Consider the following 17,391-nt stretch of genomic DNA (forward strand, 5'->3'; position numbering starts at 1 on the left):
TAGATCCCAGTATCTGTTGTTCCCTTCTTCATGTTCATAAGTTCTTAACATTTAGCCCTCACTTATAAGTGACAACATGGGGTATTTAGCTTAGCTCCTCTCCCCCAATTCCAGCTTACGTATTCCTGTATTAGTTTGCTCAGGGTAATAGCTTCCAGCTTTATCCATGTTCCTACAAAAGACATGATCTCATTCTTTTTTATGGTTGCATAATATTCCATTGTATATATCCACATTTTCTTTATCCAGTCTGTCATTAATGGACATTTAGGTTGATTCCATGGAGAAACGTTTTCATTTTATTTATTTATTTACAGACAGAGTTTTGCTCTTGTTGTCCAGGGTGGAGTGCAGTGGCACGATCTCAGCTCACCGCAAATTTCACCTCCTGGATTCAAACGATTTTCCTGCCTCAGCCTTCTGAGTAGATGGGATTACAGGCATACACCACCATACCTAGCTAATTTTGTATTTTTAGTAACGATGGGATTTCACCATGTTGTTCAGGCTGGTCTCGAACTTCTGACTTAAGGTGATCCATCTGCCCCATCCTCCCAAAGTGCTGGGATTACAGGTGTGAGCCACCATGATCAGCTTGAGAAACGTTTTTAAATGCACTGCTTCTCATTGATAAAATGTATTTTTCACCAAAAATACTTTTATCTGAGCTTTGTTATCCTTTTAATTAGGTATTTGAGAACATAAACCAATTCTCAGGTCATAACTTAAGTATGCATATAGAATGTATTCCATGAAAAGTACTGTTGCTTAGTGATAACAGTGCCATTATCTCATTTAGATTCTCTTCAGAAGCTTAAAGTATCTCCAAGACAATACCATTACCTGGGTTATTGTCAATCATATGTTCTTTTGACAAACATTGATTACCAGGCACTGTGATTGGCAGGCTTAAGAAATTCAAATTAGAAAATGGGAAATTTTGATTTGCCAACAAGTTTCAAAGGACTTTAAAATTTTTTAATTGACATGTAATAAGACGTATTATGAGGTATATTGTCGTATTTTGATGCATGCAATATATAACAATCAGATCAGGGTAATCAACATATACATCTTCTCAGACATTTATTATTTCCTTATGTTGTGATCACTCAGTATTTTCTAGCTATTTTAAAATATCGTTTACTATAGTCATTCTACAGTGCTATAAAAATACTAGACCTTGTATCTAGCTGTAATTTTGTGTCTCAAATGGCTTTCTTTTTAAGACAGGGTTTTGCTCTATTCCCCAGGCTTGAGTGTGTGGTGTGTTCATAGCTCCCCAAAGTTCAATTACTTGAACTCCTGGGCTCAAGAAATCCTTCTGCCTCAGCCTCCTGAGTAACTAGGACTACAGGTGCATGCCCCCACACCTGGCTAATTTTTTATTTTATTTTATTTTATTTTGAGACAGAGTCTTGCTCTGTTGCCCAGGCTGGAGTGCAGTGTTGTGATCTCGGCTCCCTTCAACCTCCGTCTCCTGAGTTCAAGTGATTCTCCTGCCTCAGCCTCCCAAGTAGCTGGGACTACAGGCACGTGCCACCACACCTGGCTAATTTTTGTATTTTTAGTAGAGACAGGGTTTCAACATATTGGCCAGGTTGGTCTCGAACTCCTGACCTCATGATCTGTCCGCTTTGGCCTCCTAAAGCACTGGGATTATAGGTGTGAGCCACTTTACCTGGCATCAAGCAAGTTTTCAAAATGTCTTTTTTGTAGGGGTGGAAACTCCTCTGGCCATTCCAGGGTTATTATTCTCCCCCAATTCCAGCTTACATAAAACTCTTACCTGTGTGTAGAACGTGAAGACAAAATTAAAGGTCTTCCCTGGCATGTGCAAGACGATAAATAATGCTGCCTTTTCCCCACTTTGTCCCACTTCTCCAATTGAGTTCTGGAGCTATGATATCCAGTTCCATCAAGCAATACCACTGAGCCACTCCCTTACAAAACCTGTTACTGCCTGTGTTGTCGGGATGCTGCTGAAGACATTGCCCTATCATCTCGTTGAAGACTCGAGAAATTTCTTTTAAAGCTAAGTAGCAGATTATTATATCAGACTATTTTCTCTTTGCATATATAATAAGAGTGAGGTAAAATAATGTATTTTCCATTGTGCTTTCACTGATAGGACTATAACATCTGATGACCTGCTTGTAATCTTATTTTTCTCTGGGTCATCATTTCTTACTCCCTTTCTTGTTTGTCTAATAATGTTATTTTCTATCTTAATTTTTTCGAATAAATCACTTTGAATCCATTTTTAAAACAAGTCAGAGTACAAATAACTAAAGACCACTGTAAGCCTGTGGCTTACAGGAGGAGTTAACACAGTTCCAAAGCCACAGCCTAAACTTAAAGTGAGCTGGAGGAGCCTTCCAAACACATTTATTGTTATCTCAATTTCTCCTTCTTAAGCTGTTTCCTTTGCAAAGCAAATCAGGTATTCAGTCCTTTTTCGGAAGTTGAACAAATGTGTGGGAAAATGATTACGAAGAGGCTACTTCAAAGAGAACTGTTTCCTCTCAGCATTTATTTCCTGTGACCCAATCTTCAAGTGACTTTTATCAACGTTATCAGAACATCAGATTGTCTTACCCAAACACGTTTATGGCTCTAACTAAAGAATATGACAGATCAGACATTCCTCTCCACCTGCTCCCCTCCCCCATCCCTTTATAGAGGGTTGGGGAAATTTTAGTTTTTAATCAAAGGCTTTATTTCTCCAGTTGTGCAAAGGAATTTAACTGGGACTTTACAACTGAATAAAGTATGTCTCAGAGTAGATACTAATTTTAGCAAGAGGATATTGCCTAACCCAACCTAAAAGCAGGAGAGTCATTACAGAAATAATATGTTGGCCTTGATTTCTACTCCACTGTGAGTTTTGCCACTCATCAGGTATCCTTTTTTGTTTACTTTTAGAGACAGGGTCTCACTCTGTCACTTAGGTTGGAGTGCAGTGTCACAGTCATAGCTTACTATAACATCAAATTCTTAGGCTCAAATGGTCCTCCCACCTCAGCCTCCCAAATAGCTGGGACCACAGGTATCTGGCACTACATTTGGCTAATTTTTAAATTTTTTGTAGATATGGGAGCTTGCTACATTGCCCAGGTTGGTTTAGAACTTTTGGCCTCAAGCAGTCTTCCTGCCTTGGCCTCCCAAACTGCTGAGGTTACAGGTGTCAACCACTGTGCCCAGCATCTGGCCTGTTTTTAAGTGTCCCGGTTAAATTCCTTCACACAACTGGAGAAATAAAGCCTTTGATTAAAAACTAAAATTTCCCCAGCCCTCTAAAAAGGGCTGGGGCAGGGGAGCAGGTGGAGGGGAATGTCTGATCTGTCATATTCTTTAGTCAGAGCAATAGCCCATTATATGTGCACATCTCTTCTGTATTTACTGTGTACCTGCTCTGTGCTGAGAAGAATGTCTGCAAAACTCACTCTCAGGAAAGAGAGGTGGCCACGTGAGTGGAGAATGACTGCATAGCATGGTGAGGGCTGTGGTAAAAGAGGCTGCATGGGGAGCTGCCAGGTACGCATCCTTCCTGTGCAGCTGCCATGCCTGGCACATATCTGCCTGACCAAAGGGGCAGAAGAGACTTCTCAGGTGAAGTGCTGTTTGAGGTCTTAAGCAGTTCAACAGTTGGAGAAAGGCATTCCAGGAGTGAGTGAGTTTGGATGCCATGTGCATTGGTGGTATGCTTGAAGTAGAGCAAAAGGGGTGGGGGAAAATGAGGCTGAGAAAGAGATGGGACAGGATCCTATTTTGGAGTTTTCTGTAAGCAGTGGGAAGCCACAGAAGGATTTTAAGTGGGTCACTCACATTGTGTTTTGTGTCGTTTTAAGGCAGGGTCTCACTGTCACCCAGGCTGGAGTGCAGTGGTGTGATCAAGGCTCACTGCAGCCTCAACCTCCTGGGCTCAAGCAATCCTCCTGCCTCAGCTTCCCAATTAGCTGAGACTACAGGTGTGCAAAAATTAAATTTTTTTTTTTTTTTTTTTTGTAGAGACAGGATCTCCCTATGTTGCCCAGGCTGGTTCCAACTTTTGGGTTCAAGTGATACTCCTGTCTCAGCCTCCCAAAGTGGTGGGATTACAGGTGTGAGCCACTGCACTCAGTCTATTTGTGTTTTAGAAAAACAACTGCTGGAGAGATTGTGAAGGATTAGATGGAGGGAGCAAGATGGGGATGGTGGTTGGGAGAGCACATGCTATACACACCTGTGTCTTGGAGGTGGAAAGGATCATCAGCCAGAGTACTAGCCTCCCTCTCTTCTCAGCTGTTTCTCTTGCACTCGTGATTGCTATAAACTGAGGAAGGAAATTGTCTTCTCCTTATTCATGTTGCCTAGTAAATACCCAGGTTTGCAGTGAGCATACAAAACACCAAAACTCACTTTTGTTTGGCTTAACTCTGGCTAATCAGAAACTAGAAGGAGCAGAAAGCTTAGAGATTGAAGTTGGACCAGGAAGAAGTTGACAGGATGGATTAGAAGATAGGCACTTTAGGCCGGGCATGGTGGCTCACACCTGTAATCCCAGGACTTTGGGAGGCTGAGGGGGTGGATCACCTGAGAACAAGACCAGCCTGGCCAACATAGTGAAACCCCATCTACTAATACAAAAAATGAGCCAGGGGTGGTGGCAGGTAACTTTAATCCCAGCTACTCAGGAGGCTGAGGCAGGAGAATAGCTTGAACCTGGGAGGTGGAGGTTGCAGTGAGCTGAGATTGCACCACTGCACTCCAGTCTGGGTGACAGAGAGACTGTCTCAAAAAAAAAAAAAGCACTTTAGAGAGCTGAGGAGAGGGATGTCTGGGTACTTAGGGCAAAAGCCCAGTTAAGGAAATGCCGGGCATGACAATTAACTGGGGATTTTAGTACTCCACCTGGGAATGGAACTCCAACTTGAGCTGATAAACTGAATCTAGAAAGCCCGAAGACCAGAGAAAGTGCCTACCTTGCTCACAGTGGAAGCTGCTAGAAACTGAGAAGCCAGCCCTGTGTGTCATGGGCGGCTGCAACAGCTCCATAAGAAAGTTCTGCATTGTACTTAGCCTTGAGATTCCCATCCTGAGATGATGTGGAGGAGAGGAGAGGAGAGAAAAACCAAGAGCAGGGTCAATGACATGGACAGACCGCCAGCAACAAGCGGGGTCCTCATGGCATTTGTAACAGAGGCCACCATCTTTTTCAATAAAAGACATACAGCCATGGATTTGAGCCAAATCATTTTTTGATTCATTTATCCAATAACTATTTATTACCTACTAGATGCCAGTTACAGATAGTTTATTCATTGGCAAAAGGTGGAGGTAGCTGATTGATAGCCAGGAGGGAAAGGTTCAGCCTTACTGTCAATGTCACATTCCAGGCGCAGGCAAGAGGCATGTCCCATGAAGCAGGCACGGACTGTGGCTGAGTTTGCTACATGAATGTGCTCCGATGACAATCATCTTAACTTTCACTTAATTCTGAAGTTTTTTCATTCACTCTTTGTATATGTATCCTCCTCAGTGTGTGTTCTCATTCTCTTTGGAAATTCAGAGTCTGGTTGTTGTATGTTTGCATCCGAGGCCAGGACTGCCTGTCTGGGAGGAAATGGGAATGTGAGTTGCATCTTGCCTGATTAAACTTATCTGATGACAGACCTGCCTAGAGTCTGCATGTGTCCTTTCCATGGCCTTCTCTAAATCTTCCTGACAGCCTTTCCTTTACCATCCTGGCCTCAAACACAAACTGTAACCCACCACTCATATCCTGTGGCAGACTACAGCTCACATTAGCCATTGAATGCAAATGAGCCTCAATCAAAAAAGAAAGGAAATTAAAATTTATAGCATGTGTCTTCTCCGATTGGCCTAAGAAGGCTCCATGACTCTTAGTTACTTATTGCCCTTGGCATGCTGGTATTTTATGTGGGCAGGGTGAAACTGGCTGTGGTCAGGGTGAGACTTGAAGCTTTTGATTTGTTCCCTTATTTTGAAAGGGTTAAAAAGATGTTACATGTTTTGGTGTAATTTTAGTACTAGTATTAATTTAGTCACATCTGCGTAAGTGAGGATGAAAGGAGTGCTCAATCACTGTTACTAGATCTATATTCTTGCAGAGAAAAAGTCTTCAAAAGGCAAGTTTTGATGACCCTTAGTTTTACTTCCCCTTTTAATTTCTTTTAAATATAGCTTTATTGAGATAGAATTCACATACTACCAAATTTATCCTTTTAAAACGTGTAATTCAGTTGTTTTTAGTATATTCATAGAATTTTGCAATCATCGCCACTATCTAATATCAGAACATTTTCATCACCCCAAAAGAAACCTACCCCTCATTATCAGTCACTCCTGATGCCTCTGTACCCTGTCCCCGACCCGCAGCCCATAGCAATCAATATTCTATTTTTGCCTCCATGGATTCTCCTGAATAATGCATATCAGTAGAATCATACCGTATGTGGTCTTCTGCGTGTGGCTTCTTTCTCATTACATACTGTTTCCAAGGTTCATCCATGTCATGGCCTGTGTCAGTACTACGTTTCTTTTTTTTGACAAATACTCCATTTTATGGATATGCCACATTCTGTTTATCCATCAGTTGATTGATATTTTGGTTGCATCTACTTTTTTTTTTTTCTCTTGAGACAGGGTCTTGCCCAGGCCTGGAATACAGTGGTGCAATCGTGGCTCATTGCAGCCTCAACCTGCCAGGCTCAAGCCATCCTCCCATCTCAGACTCCTCAGTAGCTGGGACTACAGGCATGTGCCACCATGCTCAGCTAATTTTTTGTAAAGACAGCGTTTTGCCATGTTGCCCAGGTTGGTCTTGAACTCCTGGCCTCAAGTGATCCTCCTGACTCGGCCTTCCAAAGTGCTGGGATTACAGGTGTGAGCCGCTGTGCCCAGCTGCTTCTACTTTGTTGCTGTATGAATAATGTTGCTATGAACATTTGTATAGAGGTTTTTGTGTGGCATGTGTTTCTAGTTCCCTTGGGTATATACCTAGGAGTGGAACTGCTGGGTCATAAACTATGTTTATCCTTTTGAGGCACTGCCAGTTGTTTTCCAAAGTGACTGTACCATTTTTCAATCACTCCAGCAAGGTAGGAGGGTTCCAGTTTTTCCATGTCTTCACCAACACTTACTGTCTTTTAAATGGTATTTCTTCATTAATTAAAAAACATTTCATTTATGCACATGGTAACACACACACACACACACACACACACACACACACACACACAGACTTATAATGGAAAGCCAAAATTCTCCAGCCCTGTTTAGTCCAAGTCCCATTCCCAGCATTCCATCTTCCCTTTTTGTTTTTAGTTTTTCCAGTGACTACCATTATAATTCCAAAGATTTCTTGATTCATTTTTATTACTGTTTTTTCTTTTTATGATGAAAACTTTCAATTATGTAGAAAAGCAGAATAGTATAATCAACCCCTGTACACATCCCAGCCATCCCATGACCACTTTTACCAGCTGTTTTTTGCTTTATCCATGTTAGATATCATATATTCATTTCCCTATTGAAGAAAGAGAATTTGCCTAATTTATTCTACTACTTCCACATTTTTATAGTACATTTTATTTAGTTCTATTACCTTTGTAATTTTGATCAATCTCTAAATCTTGTGTTCTTATTCCATCCACCATAGACAGTATTATTTAACTGCCCCTTCTCCATGCAAGCTGGAGATAGCAGTGTCCACCTCTCTTTCTTTTCCTCTGCTTTCACCTCGCAGACATTTCCAACTATAGCTCTTATATTGTCTGGTGGAGAGCACTTTATAGTCTGTTCTCTAACCATCATCAGATCTTCTGTGCTTTGTATACTGGTTGGTTCTAAGACTTGAGAATCGAGATACTTTACATTATTGTGACTTTAAATATCATTCACTGTAGAGCCATGTGGTGTACTGAGGATTACTTTTTTCCATAGACTCAATATAACAGTCTTTGTGCCAAGGGGGGGAGAACATTCTGGATATCCAGTCGACACCTTTTCTGTTCAGAAACGTGGTAATCCATAGCACTCATGGACCCAAGCTGTCTTACCATTCACATCTGGCATGGCCTTGTATTCTTTAACTGTGTGTTATATCCCTGATTCCAGAGGGGGCTCCTCGAGGGGGACGTGATCTTTCCTGTTTTGCTCCCACACCATTTATAGTCTTCGGTAAATTAAATTGATTGCCATAAAAGTTACAAACCATAGTTTCATTTGTCAAGTAAACATAGTCAATACCATTAAATGCCATTGCTGTTAGATTCTGTATATATTTTATTTTATTATGAGTTATAAATATATAAATATTTTTAAAAATAAAGCTATAAAAAACTCATAAATTAAAATGTTCAGCTTCAACACTTTGAATATATCTCTTTCATGATCATCTTTAGCCTTTCCAAGAAGTCTTTCAACATAGTCTGGTCGGCTTCCTTCACAGGACAGGAGTTCTACGAAAGAAACATTTCATTAGCTTGCATTGGTAAGCATTTGTTCTCCCTGCCTGTCCACTTGGTCAAGCCTACTCTGGCACTTGCCACCTGAACACTTAATCAAACCAGGGCCTCCATTCTAACCTGACTAGGAGTTGTCTCTGTCACTAAGCCAGCAGGTTTTACCTGTTTTGGGTGCATTCTACTTATACTTCTAGACATGGTTACTGTATACCATTACCTATCTGCCTTCAGGGGTGTGGGGCGGGTGCAGTCTCTGGAGAAGTGTGTCACAGCACCTAGCTCAGAGGGTGTTATTGAAGATGCTGGCTCAGAGCTACCCAGGCATGGCTGCCTGGACTCTGAGAGAGATTCAGTCATGCAGCCCTCCTGCCCTTAAACAGCAGCCCTGAAGGCGAGAAGAACTCTAGATGCCACCAGACCACTGCTTAGTTTGCATCTCAGCTCTACCATTTATTAATCACACTGCTTAGGTCATACTACTTAATTTATAAAAGCTTCAGTTTCATTTGTAAAGTTGGGACAATTGTTTACTACTTGCCTGCTTCATAAGATAATGGAGATAATTAAGAGAGAATATGTGTTGTGCCAAGTTCCTATCCCATTACCTATTGCAATGTATACAAGGCAGTAGGCCCAAAGGGATGATACATGTCCTTGTTGTCCTCTAAAGCCAATTAATTCCTTTACTTGATGTTGGTTAACATCCACTCTGGGCCACAAGGACTTTTGCCCTCTAGTGATTCTCCCTCTTTTTCCGCTCCTCAGTTCTCCCTTCTCCACCTGACGGCCCATTCCCACGGTGCATGCTGGGTATACCCCCACCTTAAAAAGAGTTTCCCTCACTCCATAACCGCCCTGCAGCTGTGGTTCCATTTCTCTGCAGCCTTATAGCTAAACACCTTCAAAGTGTGTTCTTCCCTCACTGTTCCTTTTTTGGCTCCTCTTGCTGCCCCCACTCGGTGAGCCCTCTTCAAAGTCAGGCTTTCTTTCCTACCGATTTACATCAGCCTCACCCATGGCCTCCGTCAGCCAAACCCAGGGGCCTTTCTCGGTCCTCACCTGACCTGAACTTTTAGTACATTTGACACAGTCAACCTTCCCTCCTTGAGTGTCCTCACCAGCTTCCTGCAGTACTGCCCACTCTTCAGTGTTCTCCTGCCTCACTGGCCACTACTCCCCAGGCCCCTTGGCTGGATCCTTCTCTCCTGACCGCCATACGTTGGAGTGATCTCAGGCTCGGTCCTTGGATCTCTCCCTTTCTGTCATTCAGACTTGCAATAGCATCTATCTTAAGGACTCTTAATTTTATATTGCAACCTCTTCCCTAAGTTCCAGACTTCTCTAACCATCTTCTCAACACCTTCACTTGGCTATCCAACAGCCACCTTATATGTGCAATATACAAAATTGAACTCTTGATCTTCTGCTCAACCTCCAGCCCTGCCTTGCCCCGAGTCTTCAATCTCTCTGTAAACAGTACCAACTATCTCCAGAGAGGTCTGGGAGGAATGAACAGGTCATCTTTTCCTCCTCTGTTTCTTACCCCTTACAACAGATCTGTCAGCAGATCCTTCTGGCTCTATTTTTAGTGACATCCCAAATCTGTTCACCTCTACTGCTCCCACCCTGTCCATACCACCAGCGTCTCTAGCCTGGTTTACTGTGGTAGCCTCCCAGCAGGCCGGTTTGCTTCTGTGCTTTCCCCCTTTTCACCTATTTACCACGCAGTAGCCAGACTGACCATTTTAAATCATGTGAATCAGATACCACAGTCTTTGCCCTGCCCAAAAGCTCTGCAGGTGTTCCCTGCCATGCTTGTGGTAGAATCTAAAGGCCTTGTGTGATCTGCTGTCCTAGAAACTCCCCCTCACTCACTCTGATTCAGCCACACTGGCCTTCCTACTGATGTTTAAACACAGGAAGTTCATTTCCATCCTAAGGCCTTTGCGTAGCTCCTCCTTCTGCCTGGAATGATGTCTCCCCAGTTAATCACGTGGCCTGCTCCCTCACTTAATTCAAATATCTGCACGGATAATGTCACCAGCTCCTACGTCAGCCCCCTCCCCCATGACCCTTACGTTCTTTATTCCTATATATATTTTTGTAGCACTTATCACTACTGGGCATCATTTTACATGTTTGTTTTTCTAATTCTCCCACTAGAACATTCCATGAGAACAGGGACTTGGCCTGTGCATCATCTTTAATGACACGTCCTCAGCACCTAAAACAGCACGCAGCACTCATGGAGCTGCAGCAAATACTTATTAAACGAATGAATGAATGGGTTGACCAAAAGTGTTGCAGCTCCTGAGGAGGAGTGTTTAGAAATGAGGCTGCTGCAGCAGGAGCCACGCTGCCTGCTTCCTGGGCATGCAGTGCTGCTTACCAAGCCCGCCAGGCTGCAGAGGTTCCTGTCCAGCCGTTTTAGGGATCGGATCAGCTGCTTGTGACTGTGTAACTGCTGTGCAGTTGCACCCAGGCAGTGAGTGTCCTTCTCATGGTGGCTGTAGAACTGCCGGAGCACAGTCGCAGCCCTGCAGAAGGTTTCCTTCTCAGTTGTGTTCTAGAAAGACAAATGCCACAGATAGCCAGGTGCCAGCTCCATTTGGAGGATGGGAGAGAAATCTTTCCTCTTGATTTCTTCTTTCCAGGGGGACAAATGGAGGTGAGTTTGCTCCACTACAGACCCATCTTCAAGTATTCCACTGAAGGAAGGCTGCTTGCCACAGACATACACCTCTGTCAACAACCTCACCCAATTACTTGCAAACGCAGCAGCTGATTTTGCTGAACGGGTATCTGAATAAAGTCACCCCATGAGGGAAGGGCACAGTGGGGACTAGAATGCAGGACCATCTGTCATACAGCCCTGGTTCCGCATCCCTGTCTGTCTACCCTGGGAGCTATTTTTCTATGGAAAGTGCCCACATGAGCTCTCAGTCAGGTTCTGCTGTCGTTCCCAAAAGGGTTTAAAATCCAGCTTTCCCTGGAAATCCTGCATGCCTGATGAATAAATGAGCACACATCTTTTGGCCTGGACTCTGCTGCTTTGGGCAGCACTCTCCATTTGGCCCTCCCCGTGGGAGAGGAGAGCAGCACATGGAGCTAAGATATTTCCCCAGGCAGCAAGAGATAAGTGTGCAGTTCGGGGAAGGGTACCCGGGGAGATCAGGGTAGGCTCTGGGAGCGGGTGCCATTGAGCTGAGCCTTGGGCAGAGCTTCTATAAGGGGCCTTTTGGCCCCACATGGTGCAGAGTGAGAATCTCCTTGGAATGCCGGCAACTGTGAGGGTCTGGCCACATGGCTCTTCCTGGGGCCCTTAGCTTTAGAGGAGGGAATGGACACATAGGGAACAAGTCCTTGGGAACCCAGGAAAGGGATTGTGTCTCAGTCTGAACCGAGTCTGGTATGTCCTCTCATTTTCCACTGAAGAACAAAGATGCAGAACCTGGAGAGGGGTCTTAGCTTGAGCCCAGTTCCTTTATCCAGTTCAGACAAAGCTGTCTCCAGCCTCTGCCCGGACATGCTCTGGTTCCTTTCTACCCAAAGTGTGGTCCATGGACCAGCAGCATGGACATCACTGGGAGCTTATTAGGAATGCGGAATCTCAGACCACCCCTGTCCGGCCCAGACTCTCTGAGTCAGAAGAGCAGCGACAAGATCCTCAGGGATTCTATCCTCAGCACTGTCCAAGCAGCTTTTTAGTTCTTACAGTTTTTTTTTTTTTTCTGATGATCAAGGTAATATATATTTACTATAAAGGTAATACATATTCAACAAAAATACATTCACTCATCCCACTAGCCAGAGGTAACTACTGTTAATATTTTGGTAAATATCATCACACTTTTAAAAATACTTTTTCCTTTTAAAATAGGGATCAACTGTCGACACTGTTTTGTAACTTTTTTACGCTTTACATATACCATAAGCTCTTCCTAAGGCCTTCAGTGGTGTTTAAGAGCATGGGATTGAGAGCTGCAGAGGAACACATGGCAGAGCTATACTGTCATTTGTCAGGCCCGTGTTGGAGCAGCTTTTTCTCCTGTAAGTAAGCGGCACTGAGTAAACGATATAAATCTTTGTGTTCATCTCTTATTTATGTAGGCTCGACTCTGGGAATGCAGTTTATATTTTAATGTTTTTTCCAGCAAGATCTAGACCCAGACTGAGGTACCAGAATCCCTGGTTACAGAAGCTTCCCCCTTTTCCTTCCCCTTCCCCCTGTGGGGCATGATGTCCATTGGCAGAGCGGTTGGAAGGACACTTACTTAATGAACTGAGAGTCCACTCCTGGTTCCTGATTCTAGTGGGAAATGTAAGAATGTGCCAGTATCTCTGTGCTGACAGAGCCAAGGAACAGACCTCTCTGGGCTCTGTGGGCCAAAGTGGAGAGGACATGGGCTGGGGGCAGACACTACCTGTGTGTCTAGAGCAGGGCAGACACCCATGCTACTGCAGAGGGAGCGGTGAGATTCAAGAAGGCCGAAGAGTCAGTGCTTTGCTGCTTTTCCCACAAACTTTGGGGAGATATTTTCTGAAATGTTGGCTTGGAGCCTAGAAATTAAACTTAATTTTGACCCATATGTGGCCACATAAGTATAGGAAAAAACCCTCTAAAGATGTTTTTCAAAGGACTTTCTAAAGGGAACGAGGATGAAATAAGAATTGAAAAGAGTCTGCATCAAATGGAAAAACTTTGGAAGAACGCATCCTAAGGGCAGTTTTAGTGGAAGGCCTTAATGTTTTCATGGCACTGGTATTACAGCGACAGGGTGACACTCCATCCTGTCCTGGCCCCAGACTGTTCCTACCTGCCTGTCTAGCTCTTGCTGCTGGGTGTGTCTGTCCCAGGGCAGTGCCTCAGGGGGAGCACTTTGACAGACCTCACAGTTCAGAACTGCTTAGGGAGTCACTCAGAAGAAGGGCCTGGGCCCACGCTGGAAGGAACTCTGTCCCTCCCGGGAATGTCAGGAAACAGCCACTTGGGAGATTTCTTCTGTGGCAGTGACTCCGTGAGAGTTCTAACTTGGTTCTTGACCAGCTTCACTGAGGACCATACAAATCCAGCCTGATTGGCACTGCATTCATTATCTCCTGTCCCGCCCAGCATAGTCAGCTGGGAAACTCCTTCAAAAACCGAGATATTTGAGGTTCATTATGGAACTCTCTGTAGAATTATGAACTTTAGCTCTCTTTGGTAAATAGGAAATACCTCCAACTACTTGTCCACCCAAGAAACCCTTCGTCAACCAGCCAGCTCGCTTCTTCCCACTTTGCTGTTCTTCAGACAGCCTTGACGTCACAGACACCTCGACAGGTGTTGCCTGTGAAGCCCAGGGCCTAGATCAGTGCCTTCTTTCCAGCAGCTGCCAAGAGTAGAATGCTGCCCAACTCAGAGATACTCCAATTCTTTAGTATAATACAATTAATAGGCTGAATTTTGGAAAGATGTTTTCTTTGGGAACACAAAGAAGTACATTTTCCTCTGCATAACACCTCTGTAGGCTTTGAAAATAGCAACATTTCACTTTCTGAAATATCTTAACATGTAAGTAAGCAGTGCTGAATCTTTGAGGGGAAGAAAAGAGTGGAAGAGTGAGATTGTGAACTCCAGGCGGATGAAGTTCGGGGAAGGCGTATGAGACGGGTGAGAGCGAAGGCAGACAGTGGGATTGTTCTAGGAGATGTCTGTGTGTGTGGTGAGAGGGGTGAGTGAAGACTGAGTGAAGAGGGGAGTTAAGGACGGGAGGGCAGCGGTGTGTCCTGGCCTATGCCTGGGGGTCTTGTAGAAACAGCCCAGATGGGTCCCCCCAGGCTCAGCATCCTAGAGGGTTTGATCCTCTCCAACCTGGGCCCCTCCTTCTTAGAACCATCGCTTCTCTGCAACCTGTCTTTGCTTTTAATCAGAGTTATATCATCATCTCACAATAACACTTTCCACTAACTCAAGAGCTGGATTCCAATTAGCCCTACAATCACCTTCAGAATCACTTTCGTATCTTCACATGTGGAAACTGAGGTGCAGAGAGGTGTGAAGAGGTGCTGAAAGGTGGCCACACAGCTAGTCAGTGGCAAAGCTGGGGCCAAAACCACAGGCAGTCTCACCTCCAGGCCCTCACCCTTCCTCTAGGCCTGGCTTCTAGTGAGCTGGCGCTTCCCTTGGCTTTGTGAGAGCCTTCTCAGCAGTAGGCCTCCAGAGACCCAGGCTCAACCCAGTGGGCTCTTGGATACTAGTAGGAGCCATCTCGGTTGGAAAGACTTGGAGATTTTAGATAGATAGATAAATAGATTATATATATATAAATATCAAACATTTATATATATATATATACACACACACCTATATTTTATATATATATATATATATATTGCTACCAAGGTGTGGTGGCTAATCCCAACACTTTGAGTGACCTAGGTGGGCAGATCGCTTGAGTTCAGGACTTTGAGACAAGCCTGGGCAAAATGGCAAGACCCCATCTCTACAAAAAATACAAAAATTAGCTGGGCATGGTGGTGCACACCCATCGTTCCAGCTACTTGGGAGGCTGAGGCAGGAGAATTGCTTGAGCCCAGGAAGTGGAGGCTGCTGTGAACTGAAATTGCACTACTCACTCCAGCCTGGGTGGCAGAACAAGACCCTATCTCAGAAAAAAAAAAGTGTGCATTTGTCCTTCAGAATCTCATCCTGTATCAGACTCTTGGGATAACCTTTAATGAAATGAGATAATCTAGATAAAGGCCTGAGGAGCAGTGTTCCTCATGGAGCAGGATGGGCCGTGTTCTATGGCCTGGGTGCCAGGGTATGGCCCTGCCCAGCCCACAGGGCTTCATCGCTCGGAAAGCAGGTAGTTAGGAGACCACTGTTAAACTGAGGCTTTGGGGCTTTCATTCTCAGCCGTGTGTTTCCATGAAAACAGGAACTGAAGTGTGCAAAACTATTGATATGGCTATAGTCATGTGTTTGTCAGAGAAAATGCACTATCAGCTGTCACATCTATCTCCTCCCACTACAGATAGAGGGGTGGGGGTGAGGCAGCACAGGAGGCAGAGAGGTGAGATGCCCAGGCAGCCCGAAGCAGGGATATGTTGGACGCCGCCCAGCAGGGTGGTTCTGGACCGGGCTGGAGGACAGTTTGGCCAACCAGAGCAAGCTGAGGGGGTCTGGATAGCCAGCCCCGGAACCCAGTGGGCTGTTAGGTGGCCAGGCTGTGTAAGAGGAGGGGCTCTGGCAATACCTTTTCTGTTGCCATAGGAAGTCTCTTAGACAAAGTGAAAGCTCCCTCAACCTGTCATCTCAATATCTGTTTTTGTGAGGGTATTTGGTTTTTCAGAAATGTATGGGCCAGAAAAAGTCTCTTATTCAACAGACATTTATTGAGTGCCTTGTACATTCCAGGCACTATGCCAAAGCTAAGTAAAACCCAAGAAGGCTTTTCTTTGACCAGGATCTGAGTCAGGATTACAGTTTGTAAGCTTTCTGTTACACATCTTCTAAATCAAGTGAAACCAGAAAGACCAAAACATGCTTAAGAGTAAAGATCAGACTTCTCATTCTTTGAAAACATCTAACACCTTATAGTTAATTTGGGCCCGCTCGTTTTCCATTCAACAGGTTTCTTGTTCAGACACTTGGGGATGGCCGTCCCCATTTGCCAAAACAGACTGTGGGACGGCTTCTTACCTTGGAGGCAGCAAAGATGTCCATTATGGTCAACTTGGTGCACAGAGTCTTGGTCCAGGCAGAAATGAGAGAGCAAGAGACAGAGTTAACCTCCAACTGGACAGAGCAGTCCTTGATGAGCACATCTCACTCCCTCCAACTGAGAAAACTTCCTACAAACTCTCAGATAAACAGTGTCAGGGGATAAGTCTCCCTATGCTCCCCTGGCTGCCACTGACCACCAGTTCCAACTTCTCTAGCAGCTGTTGGGTTTTCATGGCCTAGAAATACCGACAGCATCATCAGAACATCTGGAGAGATGGTGCCAGATAGGTACTCACCTTTTGCTCTGTGACAATGTTCAAAGTTTTGATGATCTCCTCTAAGGCGATATCGCAGTTGTGTCCATGGACAAAGTTGCCGGCCCATGCTAACAGGAAGAACAGAGCGGGAAGCAGTTGGGAGGTGAGACCCATTAATAGGTGTCAATCTGCAGTGACAATGTGAGACAATTAGTTTATCAGGAGAAGCTAACAATGCTATGCTCTGACAAAGATATCTCTATATATAGATTTAAAATTGCTGAAACCGAGGGAAAATGAGTTTACATTGGAAATTTTCGTTACACCAGATTGTCAGTCATTTGGGGCCAGTCAGCACCTCTCTTCCAGGAGAAAAAATGCCTCACAAACAGGTAAAATGTTCCTGTGAAATCAGACCAATAGGAAAATGAAACCTTTTTTAAAAAAATTAACTACAAAGTTTCAGCATAGGAAATTACACCATAATTTGCTCTTTAGATTAATCTTATCAGCTTGGGGCTGCTGCTGGCTTTTTACTTTGCATAGGAGGGAGAGGCCACAGGTGTCCGAATTTGTCGTAGTGCAGTTCTCCTGGGGAAAGATAGAGTAATATCAAGAAAGTTTGACTTGAAAAGTATTTTAACCTGGCTTCTTCCAAGTATGGGTGGCATCTTAGAAACTGTTCTGTCATGGAAAAGCTAATCTGGGCTCCTTCTCTGCGTAGAGGGAGAATAACAGGCATAGACTCTCTGCCCCAGCACTGGAGCATAATGTTCTCCCAAGTTTAGGTGTTTGAAGGAGGAGGACAGGTCACATCAGGTGAGGCCTAGCTTGGGTCCAGCAGGTCCATAAGGTTCTAACCCATAAGCAAGGTAAGTCTGTTCCGAGGTTTCAGGAATACCTTTTTTTTTTTTCCTGAGATAGGGTCTCATTCTGTCACCCAGGCTGGAGT

General features: G+C 44.3%; 1 protein-coding gene across 1 annotated transcript; it reads right to left on the bottom strand.

Moving 5' to 3' along the window:
* Positions 1–8,359: 8,359 nt before the first annotated feature.
* Positions 8,360–16,683, bottom strand: IL4 (interleukin 4). Its single transcript, NM_001257228.1, is given in 4 exon segments — positions 8,360–8,465; positions 10,861–11,037; positions 16,159–16,206; positions 16,479–16,683. Coding segments are annotated over 4 exon segments (456 nt in total). The 5' UTR covers positions 16,614–16,683; the 3' UTR covers positions 8,360–8,369.
* Positions 16,684–17,391: the final 708 nt, after the last annotated feature.

This window comes from Callithrix jacchus, chromosome 2, assembly GCF_049354715.1.
Source record: "Callithrix jacchus isolate 240 chromosome 2, calJac240_pri, whole genome shotgun sequence".
Classification (NCBI taxonomy): domain Eukaryota; kingdom Metazoa; phylum Chordata; class Mammalia; order Primates; family Cebidae; genus Callithrix; species Callithrix jacchus.